The sequence below is a fragment of the Zeus faber genome (genome assembly GCF_960531495.2).
Source record: "Zeus faber genome assembly, chromosome: 9".
NCBI lineage: Eukaryota > Metazoa > Chordata > Actinopteri > Zeiformes > Zeidae > Zeus > Zeus faber.
The window spans coordinates 19,265,248-19,281,637 of NC_137197.1; the positions used below are offsets into that span (position 1 = coordinate 19,265,248).

Below are 16,390 nucleotides of genomic sequence, written 5' to 3' on the forward strand. Positions count from 1 at the left end.
TAGGCCTCTATGCTGTTATCTATCTTTGCCACTCGTAAATATTTGGAATACATCTTAAAATACTGAGTTACTGCATGACGTTTTGTTCCTCCTGAATATGCTATCACTCATATGAAAACAATAGATACACGTTTAACCTTTTTCTCAACAGGTTCCTTCCTGCATTTTTTCCCTTTTTATTTTTTTTCGTCGCCGTTAATAAGCCCGTGACAGTCCTTTCCTCGCCTTTTCACTCATTCCTTTCAACTCGCTGCAGTGATGTGCGTTGGCGCCTGGCTCTGGTTTCTCTGGGGCCTCCGGGCGGCGGAGGCGAAGGACTTGGACGAAGGGGAGCGCTGCGAGCTGATGCAAAAGCCCGTCTCAGGCAGTCTTTATCAGAGGGGCGATGTGATCATCGGAGGCCTGTTTCCCATTCACGTGGAGGCACCGCCGCCTGAGACAGAATTTCAAAAGTTGAGGGTGAATGCTTCTTGCACTGTGTAAGTCCACGGTTCCGGAAGGTCAATGTGAAGGTTATGAATCATGTATCACTTAATGTCTTTGTCCTTGTATATCTTTGTCTGTTCCCGGACCCATTATGTTTCCAATATCCCTCCCTCTCTCTCTTGCCTTTAGTTTTAACCAGCGAGCGTATCGCTGGCTGCGTACCATGATCTTCGCGGTGGAGGAGATCAACAGGAACCCCAAGCTTCTCCGCAACCTGACCCTGGGCTACCTGGCAGCGGACTCCTGCCTGGCCGAGACCACCACCCTGGCCTCGGCCTTGGCCATGGTCACCGGACTGGGGGTTTCTTCAGCAGGCGACACATGTGAATCTACCACCAAGGTACCGGTCATCATTGGAGATGCCAGGTCCTCAGCATCCATTGTGGTTGCAGACACCCTGGGGGTGTTTGATGTGCCAATGGTGAGGAACAGCACGATCGAACAGCTCAATTTCACTGAGAAATTGTGTGGCTCTGTACCTTTGCAATGCTTTACTCCATCATCACCTTGCTATCGTCTTCGCTCATCTACATCTTCATCCGTCACTTGTCGAATTGCGCTCTCGCTGCTCTTTCCGATCCCTCAGGTGAGCTACTTAGCCACGTGCATGTGCCTGAGTAACAGCTTGAAGTACCCGATATTCTTCCGCACGATCCCCAGCGACGCCTTGCAAGCCCAGGCCATGGCCAAGCTGCTGCTCCTGCTGGGATGGAGCTGGGTGGGGCTGGTGTCTACAGACGACGATTACGGCAGATTTGCGATTCAGATCTTAATGGAGGAACTCAGGGGAACCGGAGTGTGTGTCGACTACCATGAGGTTGTGCCAAGGGTAAAGGGCCTGACTTTCTACTCTGAGTGTTCACAGCTGTAGAAAATCGCAGCTTTGGCAGCATGTTACTCTTGTGGCCTGATGCACACTCACCTATTTCTGGCCATAAACTAACGCAGATTATATCCTTGTAACATTTCCACGCCTTTCTACATTTTATTTGTGCTTTGTGTGTCTTCTGAATTATTTTGTCTTCCGCTCCTTTGTCACCAAAGGGACACCCAAAGGAGAAAATCAAGAAAATTGTCGAAACAATCCAGAGGTCCTCTGCCAGAGTAGTAGTGACATTTGTCATTGATCAGGATGCGAAGGTAAACTGATTCCCAAGCACATAATTTGTGATATTTGTTGAAATGTCAGTGCAATCTGTTGCTACAGTGTTGTTCTCCAGAGGTAGAATCTTTTTGAATTTGTTTCCTTCAAATATTAAGAGCAACTGGATCGATTGAAGGAAATGTATCAGTTTTCTGTAATGTTTGAACCTAGATGCCTGAGAAACTTGTTTGTATATACAGTAGTACTATAGTTATATACATATACAACATACAGTATATATGTATATACAACATGCACCTGGCTTATAGAATTATTTTCACCTGTTGATAAGGTTTGGTCAGTTTTTCAGCATTCCCATTGGGCTTTTTTGGGCGTCTTTATTTTCTTACCAATCAATTCAGCAGAATGTCATGCTGCATACCCTCCAGTCCATGATACCACTCCCTCTCTTTCTTTGCTAGGCGTTGCTGGAAGAGGTGGTCCATCAGAACATAACAGATAAACAGTGGCTCGCTAACGAAGCCTGGGTCACGTACTCTGCCCTGTCGATGCCTCAAAACGTTCCCTCTCTGGTGGGGACCATCGGCTTGGCTCTGCGTAAGGCCGACATACCCGGCCTGGGCTCTTTTCTGACTCAGATCCGCCTCTCCCCTGACACCGACCCCTTCAAGGGGGAACTTTGGCGAGCGCTGTTTGCATGCTCCCTCGGTGTCGAAGAGCAATCAGCGGGGGAGTCCTGCTCAGGCTCGGAGGTCATAGGTAAACGAGAAGTAATGGTATGCTTTTGTCATTTTTATTGCAGGGCCAGGGTGTTAGATCTTTGACCCTGGGTCTGTTTTTCCCCCATATTTTTTAAACAGCCTTGGGGGACAGTGTCTATGCTGACGTGTCCCAACTTAGAGCCACCTATAACGTCTATAAGGCCGTGTACGCCGTGGCCCATGCTCTTCAGGACATATTGGACTGTCCGCCCGGGGAAGGACCCCTCACCGATGGCCGGTGCCCTGACGTCAGGAAGCTGCTTCCTTCTCAGGTAAAATGTGATTATTCACATGTTTATTTTATTGATCCCCAGACAGAAATTGCAGTGTCACAGCAGCTCACATCAAAAACCGGCAATAATAATAATGTTATAAGAATTAAAAAAAAAAAAAAAAAAGGGAAATGCGATGAGCCTGAGAATTAGCTGAGAAATTGGCCATGTACAATAAGCCTAGAAATGAACAATGAACAATAAAAATGTGGCAATATACAATAATGATAAACGATAAACAATAAAAATAAACCTAAAAACCTTTTTTAGGGACCTTAAGAAAACGGCACCTGACAACGAACATAACTAAAAACAAATCTAAAAAGACAACTAAAGAATTGAAAAACATCTATAAACAATCAACCAAACAATTAACAATAAAAAATGGGCATAGCTGTGATACGTGAGAAGATTCTATCATTTAACCTCTATGAAGCTTCCCTTGAACCCTTTGCGTTCCAGCTCTCCCACTACATCCGCAGGGTGAACTTCACCACTCCACTGGGAGAACAACTATATTTCGATCAGAACGGAGACCCACCGGCCTCGTACGACATCCTCAACTGGCGCATGACGCCTCAGGGGGCCGTGGAGTTTGTCAAAGTCGGCCATTTTGTGTCCCGTCGGGGCTCAGGCGGGCAGTTTCACATCGATATGGGCAACGTGCTGTGGGGCGGAGGAGGAGGAAATGAGGTTTGTTCTGAATTGAATTTAGTGTATTCATATGAAGTAACACAAGCTGGCATTTTATCACCGGGCGGCTTATTTTCCAATTCCGTTCTCCATCTTCCGCATTTCCCCACGGGGCTTAATAAAGTTTTATCTTATGTTATCTGATCTTAATAATACACTGTAGGTGCCAGTGTCTGTGTGCAGCGCTCCTTGTCCTGCCGGTTGGAGGAAAGCCGTTCAGAAAGGAAGACCCGAGTGCTGCTTCGACTGTGTGCGCTGCCCCGCGGGGGAAATCAGCAACCAAACAGGTATCGAACAACCCTTCAGTTAGTTATTTTAGTTCATTTTTTAGGTCTGCGTGTTTTCTGGTTAATCTGTTTGATTGATTTTTAATAACCTTATAATAATAAAAATATTTTTTTATATTTTTTTATAAAACTTTTGGCTAAAGCTTATTTTATATTTAATATTATAATTATTATATTTATTTTATCATTCGGTTTATTGTACAGTATATTGGCATATAGATACATAGATAGATGAATGGATGGATGGATGGATATTTAATTAAAAAGGCTTTATTGGCATAGGGAAACATCTATCTATCTATCTATCTATCTATCTATCTATCTATCTATCTATCTATCTATCTATCTATCTATCTATCTATCTATCTATCTATCTATCTATCTATCTATCTATCTATCTATCTATCTATCTATCGGCAATCTTCAAAATCATAATAATCAGAAATGTGAACATAATTACGACTCCTATTCTACCTCCTACGTCTCTTTTTCAGGATCGCTGGACTGCGGCCAGTGTCCAGAGCGGTTCTGGTCGAGTTCAGACCACACGCTCTGCCTCCCGCTGCAGGTCCAATTTCTCTCCTACAACGACACCATGGGCGTCATCCTCTCCATCATCTCGGTTGCCGGGGCGACCTTGACAGCTGCCACCTTCACCACCTTCTTTTACTACCGCCACACACCGCTGGTGAGGCGTCAACTACTCACACACATACAGTACATAGATGATTGCCAATTTAGTACCTTGAGCTTTTTCCAAGATAAGATAAGTTAAGATAAGATAAAATAAAATAAGATAAGATGTCAAAAATGGAGTGCTCATTGAGCTCCTCGCCAGACGTAATAATACAGTAATAGAGTAATAGCAGAAGTCAAGGAGTGGCATCCAGTATTAACAACAGTGGCATACAATGATAAGTCCACAATAACGGGGGTAATAGTTGTTTTTTTTTAACCTGTGCTGTCAGCATGCTGGGCATACAACACAGAGTATTTGTGCCATTGCATCTAGGACAGAGTTAGTCTGCAAGTGGAGTTCAACTTCTCAACCTGCAATGACACTCATTCATTCTTTAATCATCAACAACTGCTGCAACAACTGTGTCCTGTGGACGACCTGTAGAATGACAAGAGCACAGTTTTTGGTCATGGAGAACCACCACCAATCCCCCTCTTTGGAGAACTATTTATCATGTTTGGGTCTATAAACAACGGATCACTACTCCAAGAGGGGGAGAATCACCACGGTGAGATAAATAAACATAGAAACAAACAACATTTACACAAAAACATGAACATTGGACGACAACATGTATTGGAAAACAGTTAATTATGTCCAGGAAAACTGGAACTACGACTGGTCATGTTGCCTCTTCCTGTCATAATTATGGCAGCAAATGAGGGAGGAAAGGAGAGGAATGCAACCAGGAGGGTGGTGGGGTGCGTTCAAGGGTGTTTGTGGTCTGTGTGTGTGTGTGTGTGTGTGTGTGTGTGTGTGTGTGTGTGTGTGTGTGTGTGTGTGTGTGTGTGTGTGTGTGTGTGTGTGTGTGTGTGTGTGTGTGTGTGTGTGTGTGTGTGTAAGATGTCCACCGGTGAGTGTACATGACTTATCCCCATTGGTATTGGTGTAGAAGGTGGGTATTATGTCGCGGCGCCTCCAAGCAGCGGAAGGGGCCCCAAAGCCCCCCCGAACTCCACAGGCCTGAGGACACCCTCCGGCTGCAGGAAAGTCCTGAGTACCCTGCCCTGCGGCCACAGAAGACCCCTGGGCCCCCAGAGAAGCCAGAGGGCTGTGTTGTGGAGCAACCCCCACACCCAGCCCCGAGGAGCATGACCCAGTCCCAGGGAGCACGAGGAGACACCGCACCCCAGCGGCGCACACATACAACCAACCCCCAGGTGCAGGCAAAAGAGGCAGCCGCAAGCACAGAACCCGGGCCATGGGCGCAAGGCACGGACCGCGGGCCCGGATCCCGGCCCCACGGCGACAGACCAACACCCCACCTGAGCCGCCCGCCCCACAGGCGAGCCAGCAGGACCCCCATGCCCACCCACACCCCGCACAAGGGTGAGGCCCGCCCGACCACAGCCGACCAGACGCCCCACCCCGCGTGGGTGCCAAGTGCCCATACACGTAGCAGCGTATGTCCAGCGCGGGGCACATGGAGGTGACGGCAGCAGACGGCAGACGGCACCTCCACCCACAGCCCGACCCCCCAGCGACGAGCGCCCCGCGCACCGAGAGCGTCAGAGGGCAGGTACTCCAGCAGCCCAGTGTGATGACAGGAGACCGCCCCCCACGAAGGAGGCCACATGGTGAGCCCCGTGCCTAGCACAGCCAACCAGGTTCAGGACCCAGGTTGACAGGACCAGACGGAACGCCTAACCAGCCCCCAGCACGAGGGGCCACCCCCCGCCCCACGGGACGCAGAAGGACACACAAGCGCCAAACCCCGCCCCACCCCCCACCCCCGGAGACAGGCCAGCTCAACTCAGGTAAAGGAGCGGGCGCCACCGCCCAGACTCCCCCGTGGGGCCCCGGGATCCCTTAAGAACACAGGCCCACAGATGGATAAGGGTAATAGTACTAATGATCCTATTATAACAGCAATCCTAATAAGTAACAACAGTCCAAATATTTATACTCCAAGGTGGTGTTGGATGTCCTTATGCAAAGTATAATCCAGAGTTACAGTCCAAAGTGCTATTATAATGTCTCTGATTAAAGCGTAGAAGCTTGACGTGAAATCCATTGAAATGGAACTACGTTTCACGACACCACGCCGGCATTTCTGTCTGCGCCGAACATGTGCCACCTACTTTGAATTCCCTCTCTCGTGTTGTTCGAGGTGCGAGCGAACAACTCCGAGGTCAGCTTCATGCTCCTGCTGTCGCTCAAGCTGTGCTTCCTGTGCGCCCTGGCCTTCATCGGACGCCCGGCGGCCTGGTCCTGCATGCTCCGGCACGCCTGGTTCGGGATCAGCTTTGTGCTGTGCATCTCCTGCCTGCTCAGCCGCACCATGGTGGTCCTGGTGGCCTTCCACTCCATGCTGCCCGGGGAAAACCTCATGCGCTACTTTGGTCCGGCTCAGCAGAGAATCGGCATCTCCCTCTGCACGCTGGTACAGGTGAGCCTGCAGCATCTCTAGCTTGTTAGTGTGTTATAATAATGATGACGGTGCCGTCGTTTAGGTTCAGTGAGACACTAGTACCACTGGAATTGGTGCAGCTTCAATAAGGGCATCCAGCTTTGGTATCTTCTCATTTTAGCAATGGACGGATTTATTTATAGGTATCTTTAGTATAATATTCATTTCTTGACGATTGCAGCCATTTGGTTTTCAAACTTTTGCCCCCAGGTACTGATTTGTGTGCTGTGGCTGATCCTCGCCCCGCCGCGGCCGACGGAGCGAGGCGTCCAGGAGAACCGAGGACCCAAGATCATCCTTGAGTGCGAAGTGGGTTCGGTGGTGGGCTTCTCTCTGGTCCTGGGCTACATCGGCCTGTTGGCCTGCATCTGCCTCCTCTTGGCGTTCATGGCCAGAAAACTCCCGGACAACTTCAACGAGGCCAAGTTCATCACCTTCAGCATGCTGATCTTCTGCGCCGTCTGGATGGCCTTTGTCCCGGCGTACGTCAGCTCTCCCGGGAAGTACACTGTGGCGGTGGAGATCTTCGCCATCTTAGCATCCAGTTACGGCCTGCTGCTGTGCATCTTCGCTCCAAAATGTTTCGTCATCCTGCTCAGACCTGACAGAAACACCAGGAAATGCTTGATGGCCAAATAGAAAAGACACGCAATACAAAAGTTGAAATGACACGCAAACAGCTTCTTGAACAGCAGGGAAATATGGATTTTCAATTTTGTTTTAAGTGCTATGTATAGTTGATTCTGAAAGCTGTATGGTGTTTATAATGGTGTACAGACGTCTTGTCAAATAAATGGTAAATGAAACTCATGCTTTGTATTGTATGATTTAACTATGTCCCGGAGCTCGGACACGTTACAGCGTTGAATGAACCAATCTCAATAAAATATGACAACATGAATGTGAGGTCAAACAGTCAAAAAGTTGGTCCATTGGCTTTTTGACAACCCCTTAGACATATTCATTTATCCAGCTTGAGTGAGTAAACATCCTTTCAATATTTTATGTCGACAGTTTTAAAATACCATATTTCCTGGCATTCCCATCAGGGCAGATCAGCATATTTGAAGGCAGCATTAAGTGATGCCTTCTATGGCTCGGTATCCTTTACCATGTATAATATCACCTCAGGAGTCTGACATTCTGAAAAGGCTGATGGCAGCAGAGGCAGGCTCTGTTTATGTGATGCAAATAAGCGAGCATGGGCTGATGTACATTCAGAAAAGTCATATCTACTCTGGCATACATATTTTGCATTGTGTTAGGGATTCTATTCATATGTTGAGTTTGATCATTTGATTTTACAGTGGCCCAGTGTCACATATAAACTATGTTGGAAATATAATATATTATAATATTATTCTCGTCAGCAAAATGTGCCACAATCACAAAAACTATGGTTCATCATTTTGGTTACAGATTGATGATTTCCTCATGCAAATCCCCCAAAGATAGATTCACATCAATTACAGTAAACCGTCTGTTTAAACAAACAGACTAAATTGCACAAAGTTGGACAACTAAGTTAGACACGTTCCCCGGAGTGCCACATTTGGCGTCAGCTCGTTTTCATAAGTTTGTGTCTCTCAAAATGATCAGCTCAACTTTCCAGCCTTGGCTAACAACATAGTTGTTGGGCAGTAACCAACTTTCGTGTGCACTTGCAGTCTCTTCATCATAGCCATACTCGAAGCTATTAATATGTATGACACAACAGTAGCAACAGCTATTCACTAAACCGGCAATTTCTATTGAGCCTGCTTTGACACAGAAGGTTTTGAAAAAAAGGGTAGAGCAGCCCCAAGTTGTATCAGCCCCCCTGGCTCTTGGGTGCCCTTGTGTTACGTGCCTATGCTGCAGAACAGCATGCCAAGCCAATCTTAAGGATCAGGACCCAGCACCTACTGCATCCACTGGCTTAGTGGAAACACAAATTACAGGTTTAATATGGGGAGATCAGCTCGACTCCGTCACCCATCTTTAGAGGCCATCGGCAATTTCCTCATGGGTCATCAATTGGAATCCATGGCAGCCATCCGGTGGTTCTAGGAATTCCACAAGTATGTTGTTGTATGTTGCTCTATTTGAGATGATATTAACAACACATGGTGTCTGACCAATAGCAGTGGTCAGGATGTGAGTGGGGTCATCGCAATCACCATTACGGGCATGGCGGATGCAGCTGATCCGCTCGGTACGGGCAATAGGAGAAAGGGGGGTGACCTCTACTTCCAGCAAAGAAGGGAGAAGGTTACCAAAGACCAAACACATGGCTGGCAGCCTCTACCATTATTTCTGCTGAGGAAAGCGGAATTCTCTGATTACCCTGTCCAGGGAGGGTCAACACGTCACCAGGAGAGCAATTCTCCGCTTCTCACCTGCACCAAAACCGGAGGCTGACCAGGACCTTGAAGCCCGTGCTCCGTCCTCTAAACATGACTGTCTACAGCCCTCCTTGCCAGAAAAGAAAACTTACAGGTCGGTCTCTCCGCCTCTGAGAGCCCTCAACGCTTCCTCATTGCTGCTGGAATACCAAGGGGAGCTGCAGGATCAGCCACAGGATCAGATAACTGCTCCACCAGGAACTGAGATGTGGAATGAATGTCACGACCATTCATAATGCCAGAGTCTTGTCCACAAAAACCCTTTTAGGAGAGTAAATGGAGTGTGTTTGAGGAGTGGTGTTCAGCACTTGCAGGAATGATAATTCCTACAAGAGCTACCAGACAAGGGGAAGGAGAAACCCTTCCTTCCCCTTTTTCTGGTTTACTTACGCTATCTCGCATTGGCATATAGGTGTTGGAGACGCAACGGTGGGGCAACATCTCCTTATCTGCCGTTTTAGAAGGGTGCCCGCCAGTTAACCCTTAGTTAACTGGTAGTAGAGTTGGATATGATCCTAGTTTTTAATGTGTCAAAGGCCAGAATGTACGATGGTTTTGTAAACCCATTTCAGAAATTCCACACATAACTATCTAATTCGACAGGGGATCCTCATGGTTGCTCTGACGTACAAAAAGCTCTCATCACCACCATTACTTCCATGTCTTTAATGTCTCTGGCTCCAGACCCTTGCCCATTATCTCTGGAAATACCTGGCCGGGTAATGAATAGACCTTTTGTGGCATTGTGCAGCACTCTAGTTTCTTCGCTGGCAAACTTCCTTGACACTCATCGCAATAATTTAAAGGATAAGAAAAAGATGGAGAAGAGAGCATCTGAAAAAATAAATCATAATGGTAGTTAGATGAATGGTGCAGATGAAAAGCCCCAGGGGTGGGGAGAAAAAAACAGAGCTCACTTGGGTTTACAAATAAAATGAATGGGAGATAGAAAAAAAACAAAAAAAACAAAACAATTTCATACCCTCTTGTCAAGGTTGTGACTCCCCCTGTAAGAAACAGGGGTGCTGTAAGTTTGACTAGTACAATCCACTGTTATTTCTCCCGGACCTGCATAGATATCAGTCGAGCGAGTTACATTTATAACGCTGTGTGAAACTCATTTCAATTTCCTTCTTTAACACCTCAGCCGTGGGAAGCGTTGGTCAGGTGATATTATATCAAATAAAGTGTTCTCTCTGGCTCTGCAAACTGATCCTGCAACGTATTAATACATCACAAGAACCAATCTTTGCATTTCCCACAGACATGAATAACTCATAATGAAATGGGCTTGACTTATACCGTACGTATACTTATATCCTTATCGTACGTGTTCAAATATTAACTGAGTAAATGTTGCCCCCACCTGGGAGAGTAAAACATTAAAATGTCTGAGCTGCAGGTGCTTTTGAGAGCTATTTCAATTGATGTAAGCGTAGAAAGCGTGTCGTGTCGAAAGCTTCCGTGGCGCAATCACGAACGCCCAGACGGTTTCTGTGTCAGACTCCAAGTGACCTCCTGGAATATAAATAATTGCAGTCGAAGACTAAAAATAATTAGCCGTTAGACTCGAAATCTTGACCTTACAGCCTGTTACCGATTGAATGAGAAAGATTAGAACAAGGTCCAGACTGAATGAGCCTTGTGAGACTTGAGTAGAATGTTCTTATTATGAGAATCCTTATTGAATACCGCTCCGTCCTTCCTCTCCTTGTCTTTCCCTTCATGCGTCCGTCTCGCAGGGACCCCCGGTTGGGGGGTCTCCGGGGGGCGATTCCGGCGTATCTTCCCCCGATCCCCGATGTCACTCCTCATCTCGCGTTGGAACAACAGATCAATCAGTCTGGACTTATCAGCGTTATCTGCGGAGCAGCTGTAGAAACCCAAAACCAACAATGAAAAAAACCTCCCCTGACGTTATAGTTTGTTATTGTACTGAGAGGAAGAACGTCCAGGCGCAGATACGTGTTGATATGTAAAAGGCCTCCCGAGTATGAAGGTTTAATAAACCACTGACAGCTGGGATTTCCACACGGCATAGCTCGGGACGGCGGGCTTGGGTTACTCTATCTCTGCTCATATCGCTGCAGACGCCGCTGCCAAAGCCCGTTCTGATCCAGCGCTCAGATATTCCCCCAACACTTCCCAGGGAGAAGGTCAAAGCGCCGCTCCATATATCTGACCCAAACCAAACTATTCCCGAAATATATCACGAAAATTATGCCAAACATACATATGTGTGTGTATATATATGAGCCCAGCGGTCCCTTGTTAAACCAAACAATATCTGGGCCAGTGAATTAAGCCAATGGGAAATAACATTTGCAGGGGCAGCATACATATTTTTCAAAGACACATTGGTTCAGATAAAATGAAGGTATGAATACACTTGTGTACAAATATGGTCATTCATTGATACATTCAACCTTAATAGAGAGAAACTCCTCCATTAAGGGACTAAAATGATCAAGAATAATCTAAGTAATAATTGCAGCACACCAACACCATCCAGTGGTAGAATGTAAGTAATGTATATTATTATTAATATTGTCATCTTTGTATTATTTTAATTCCAGTATTTGAACTGACGTTTGAATTCAAATCCGGGGGCAGTACATCGAAATTCCACTCGGTCTCACTCTGTCAACCTAACAGGAAGAACCTGATCCGTACATGCAGTTCCCAGTGTAAGCTACTCCAAATGCTCTCGCTTCCTGTTTGTTGCCGCTCTCTGAGTGAGGGAAGAAGAGTTTTGACATGTTCATGAAACAAAATTCCTCCGGCCACAGAGGACGAGTCAACAAACTATGCTTTGATCCTTTGAATGAGATTAATGTTGCTTTGTGGTAGAAATTTTAATGAATCGCATGCCACAGGAAAAGGCCAACCAGACGAGAGTCTAAAAGTGATTTAAGCGATGATAATGGTTTCGAGACTGAGCAATAAAACATCAGAAGCAATGGCGACAGAGTGAAGCGCAGCAATGAGCGGAGGAGGATCCACTAGAACTTGTCGACAGCCACCTTGGAAAGCAGATGTTTTCGAGTGTTTTTCTCCGGCCTCAGCAGGATTATGTAACACTTGGGGGCAAAGATACAGACCAGCAGCCCGTAACTGGAGGCCAGGATGGCAAATACTTCTGTGGCGGTGGAGTACTTCCCCGGAGAGCTGATGTAGGCCGGGATGAAGGCCGCCCACACGGCGCAGAATATCAGCATGCTGAAGGTAATGAGCTTGGCCTCGTTGTACTTGCCAGGTAGCTTCCGGGCCAGGAAGGCGAGGAGGAGGCAGAGGCAGGCCAGCAGGCCGATGTAGCCCAGGACCAGAGCAAAACCCAGGGCAGAACCCTCGTCGCACAGGAGGATGACAACGGCGCTCTCTCTGGGCGTCAGTTTGTGCAGAGTGGGAGGAGCCACGATGAGCCAGGTTACACAGATTATCACCTGTGAGGGGACAAATGTGTATGGTCACCAAACAAGTTATTGGACTTCCTCTTCCTCTTTCCGATTATCATCCTATAAAGTATGGACATCAAAGATCCTCACCTGAATCAAAGTGCAGACGGTAATGATTGCCTTTTGCTGTGCGGGTCCGAACCACTTCATCATGTTGCTTCCCGGGAGCGTGGCCCTGAAGGCCATCAGCACCACGATGGTCTTCCCCAGGACGCAGGAGATGCAGAGGACGAAGGTGATGCCGAACGCCGTGTGGCGCAGCATGCAGGACCAGTCGGAGGGCCGGCCGATGAAGGTCAGGGAGCACAGGAAGCAGAGGGTCAGGGAGAAGAGCAGCAGGAAGCTCAGCTCCGAGTTGTTGGCCCTGACGATGGGCGTGGATCTGCGGCAGGAGAATATGACGATGACCCCGCAGGTGCAGAGGGAGCCGAAGAGAGCCACGGCCAGCAGGGTGATGCCCATGGTGTCGCTGAAGGACAGGAACTCCACCCTTTTGGGCATGCAGGCCGTTCTCTCGACGTTGGACCAGAACAGCGGCAAGCAGCGCACACACTCTATCGCATCTGATGAGAGGGATGAGGGAACATTTTAGCTTAGATGTCTGGATTTTGCAGCATGTTTAATATTTGCAGCGGGGATATTCTCCTAATTTGGCTTCACGGACCTGTCTGATTGCTAATCTCCCCGGCTGCACAGAGAACACAGTCATGGCAGCATATGGGAAAGTTGGGTCTGATGGCCTTCCTGGTGCCAGGGGGACAAATGCTGCTGCACACTGACAAGGGGACCTCCAGGAAAACAACAAGGCACACTACACAGGTCAACACGCACACAGACACACGTAGGTGCTTCGCTTTGGGAGAGGGATTTCTCTGAGATTCTCACCGTGGTCTGGTTGCCGTTCCATACAATATCGGCTTCTTCAATCTGTAGTTTACTGGCGCCTGCCGTTGCTGTCTCATCGAACTCGCCGATGGTGACAAACTCCATCTCTCCATAAAGTCCCAGCTGCCAGTTCACTAGGTCATACATGGCGACTGGATCTCCGTTCTCATCAAACTTGGTCTCGTCACCAAATGCATTGAGGTATTCCACCTTTTTAAGGTAATGAAGCAGCTGTTGGAGGGAAATAACACAATCATTCTGTCTGTTTTTTAAATATTAAACTTTTTTTTTATTAAACAGGCAATAAATAGTGCTGTACCTGCCATGGTTGTATGACGTCTACCTCTGGACAGGCGTTCAAAGGAAATGGCCCTCCACCCTTCTTACAGTTCCTCATTCCCCTAATCGCATGAGCGATTGCGTAAACAGCCTTGTAGACATTGTAAGAAATCCTGAGCTGGGAGACATCGGAGTAGATGTTCCTCATACTTCCCAGCTCCTCCGACCCGGAGCACGGAGGTTTATCATCCACTTGACCTTTCTCCCGACCTTCAGCCCCAACGCCGAGGCTGCATCCAAATACCTCCTCCCAGAAGGGGACGAGGAAGGGATCCTCGGAGGCGTGCGGCTTGGAGGGGTGAAGGCGCAGCAGAAAGTCCTGGAGCCCGGGAATGTGCGCTTGGCGGATGGCGAAGCCCATGGAACCCTGGAGGACGCGGTGGTACTTGGTGGGGCTGGAGAGCACGGATGCTGTGCTCCAAGCCTCGCTGGCCAGCCACTGGATCCCCGTTAGGTCTTGCCTGAAGGGCAAAGGAAAGGCAGCGACAACTTTATTCAAACAGTTGCATACACGAATACAGAAAGAAGGTTATAGAAAGACATTATTACATTAATACAGGAAATATCAATAGAGAAAAATCAGATTAATACAGAAAGAAGACTGAAATGTGCTTTGCATGAAATATAAGTAATATGATATAGAAAGAAAATAAAAATCATAAAATAAATAAATAACTAAATACATGACAAAAATAATGTATTTACATGACAATAAAAATATATAATGAAATAAATAAATAACTCAATACATAAATAACTAAAAAAAAAGAAAAGTAAATGAGTAACCAGATAACCTAATAACTAATAATGAATAAATACTTGTTAAATATGATGGAAAATAAAATACATTTTAAATTTATAAATAATGTAATTGGGACGCAATATGAATGGATTGGGAGGCAATATCCTTCTTTCACTTAATTCCTTGAACTATCCAGTCAAATAATATTCAGAGAAGACTGCAATAAGGACTTGTCATCTCTAGCGATGTGTGCTGTGGCGGAGGCTTCAAATAACATCTCTTAGATTCATGCCTGAGTGCTTCATCAAACAGCGCCGCGGCGTCTTGTTCCACTGCAAACACCAGAACCACCCACGCCCCCGAGGAGCGGATCCTGGAAACTATAGCGGCCATCAGCTCCTTCGCATGGTTCTTAGGGATCACCTCATGGATGGCCACGCAAGCGCCAAACTTTTGAACCTACAAGAATGATTACGAGGGATAGAGGTGTTGTTCTTTGGTGCATATGAGGAATAGTACAATGAAATAAAAAAAATGACCAGACCTTGTCAGCAAAGATATTAGAGCCGCCGAGACCGTAGGCGTCATCTCCAGCTACTACCCCCACCCACGTCCAGCCAAAATGCTTGACAAGCTGCACCAGTGCATCCACCTGGTGAGGATGGAAGGAAACTAAGAGTGAGCACAAGAGGGATCATTTAACACACAAGGGATGAAAAAATGTATTTTACAACATATTTTCCTGTAGATTGTGTGTGATTGTGTATATGCTGTAACCTGGAAGAAGTCGCTGGGCATGGTCCTCAAAAAGGCAGGGAATTCCTTTTTGTCACTGAGACAAGCACAGCTAGAGAAATAACTGACCTGAGAGAAGGTTAAAGGGAAATGCTCTTGATGTCCTCAAAACCAGAAGGTCAATGTGTTTAAAGCCTCTGGAGGTCTGACCTGTGGCACGTGGAAGACTCCCAGAAAACGAGCCACCACAAGGGACTGAGTGGAGCCTCCATCCCCGATCACCACTGGGATGGTCCCGCGGCAGCTGTCCTCCACCTCCTTCTCCTCTAGACCTTCCTTGGTTGCCATCAGGTCCATGGCGGCCTCCAGGGCCTGGAAGGGTGTACTGCACGAATCATAGAGCTTGTATCCCAGTGATACATTTGGAAGCAGCTTTCCCTCCCTGTTGATCTCCTCAATGGCAAAGATCATCGTCTGCATCCAACGGAACGTCCGAAAGTTAAATCTGAAGGAAGGATGGCGGTCAAACGAGTGCCCGAAATGCCTTGGAGAGTTTCCTATTTTTTCCCTGTTTCCCTGTGATAGATTATTAAGACTGCAACTAAGACTGCAACAGTAGCTCACACAGTGCTGTTACCTGGTGCAGTGTGCGTGCAGAGGCATGGACGTGAAGGTCAGATTGGGCTCCACCACCGTGTCGTGAAGAGAAAAGAGTCCACCGATCATGATGTCCCCGTTTTGCTGCAGAACTGGAAGAGCCATGGACTCTGGCATGAGCTTACATTGCTGGATCTGAGTCTGGTTACCAATGACATGCCCAAAACTCTCCCACCACAGCAGGGCGCAGAAAAGAAGAAGACACTCTGACCCTGACCCCATGCCTGAAGACTTGTTTGGACTTTGATCTTTTGATCTCCCCTTTGAAACCAATTTCCTTCTCTTGTGGGGTATAAAACAGAGAGTACTGCACATCAGAAGAAAATGCAGTTAGAATTTACTGTATATATAGCCATGCCAGTCTGGATGATGCATGACCTGTCATTCCATACTTTCCATACTATCATGCAATAATGAGCAATGCAATCCCAGAAATTCCC

At 47.1% G+C, this 16,390-nt stretch overlaps 2 protein-coding genes across 2 annotated transcripts; one reads left to right on the forward strand and one right to left on the reverse strand.

Annotated features, from left to right (window-relative positions):
- Nucleotides 1-366: 366 nt before the first annotated feature.
- Nucleotides 367-7,392, forward strand: LOC307234800 (extracellular calcium-sensing receptor-like; the record flags this gene model as incomplete). The annotated part of the gene is made up of 11 exons (XM_080006664.1): nt 367-479; nt 616-907; nt 1,073-1,315; nt 1,531-1,626; nt 2,053-2,350; nt 2,452-2,624; nt 3,087-3,317; nt 3,481-3,604; nt 4,099-4,292; nt 6,454-6,732; nt 6,964-7,392. The coding sequence occupies exons 2-11, from the start codon at nt 650-652 to the stop codon at nt 7,390-7,392; spliced, it is 2,325 nt and encodes a 774-aa protein (XP_079862790.1). The 5' UTR covers nt 367-479; nt 616-649.
- Nucleotides 7,393-12,139: 4,747 nt separating this feature from the next.
- Nucleotides 12,140-16,043, reverse strand: LOC307234802 (extracellular calcium-sensing receptor-like; the record flags this gene model as incomplete). The annotated part of the gene is made up of 10 exons (XM_080006666.1): nt 15,931-16,043; nt 15,504-15,798; nt 15,336-15,422; nt 15,103-15,210; nt 14,851-15,017; nt 13,797-14,277; nt 13,478-13,708; nt 13,257-13,380; nt 12,683-13,155; nt 12,140-12,580 (listed from the first exon to the last, which is right to left on the reverse strand). Exons 1-10 carry the CDS (start codon nt 16,017-16,019, stop codon nt 12,140-12,142), a joined length of 2,496 nt encoding a protein of 831 aa, XP_079862792.1. The 5' UTR covers nt 16,020-16,043.
- Between the last annotated feature and the right edge of the window lie 347 nt (nt 16,044-16,390).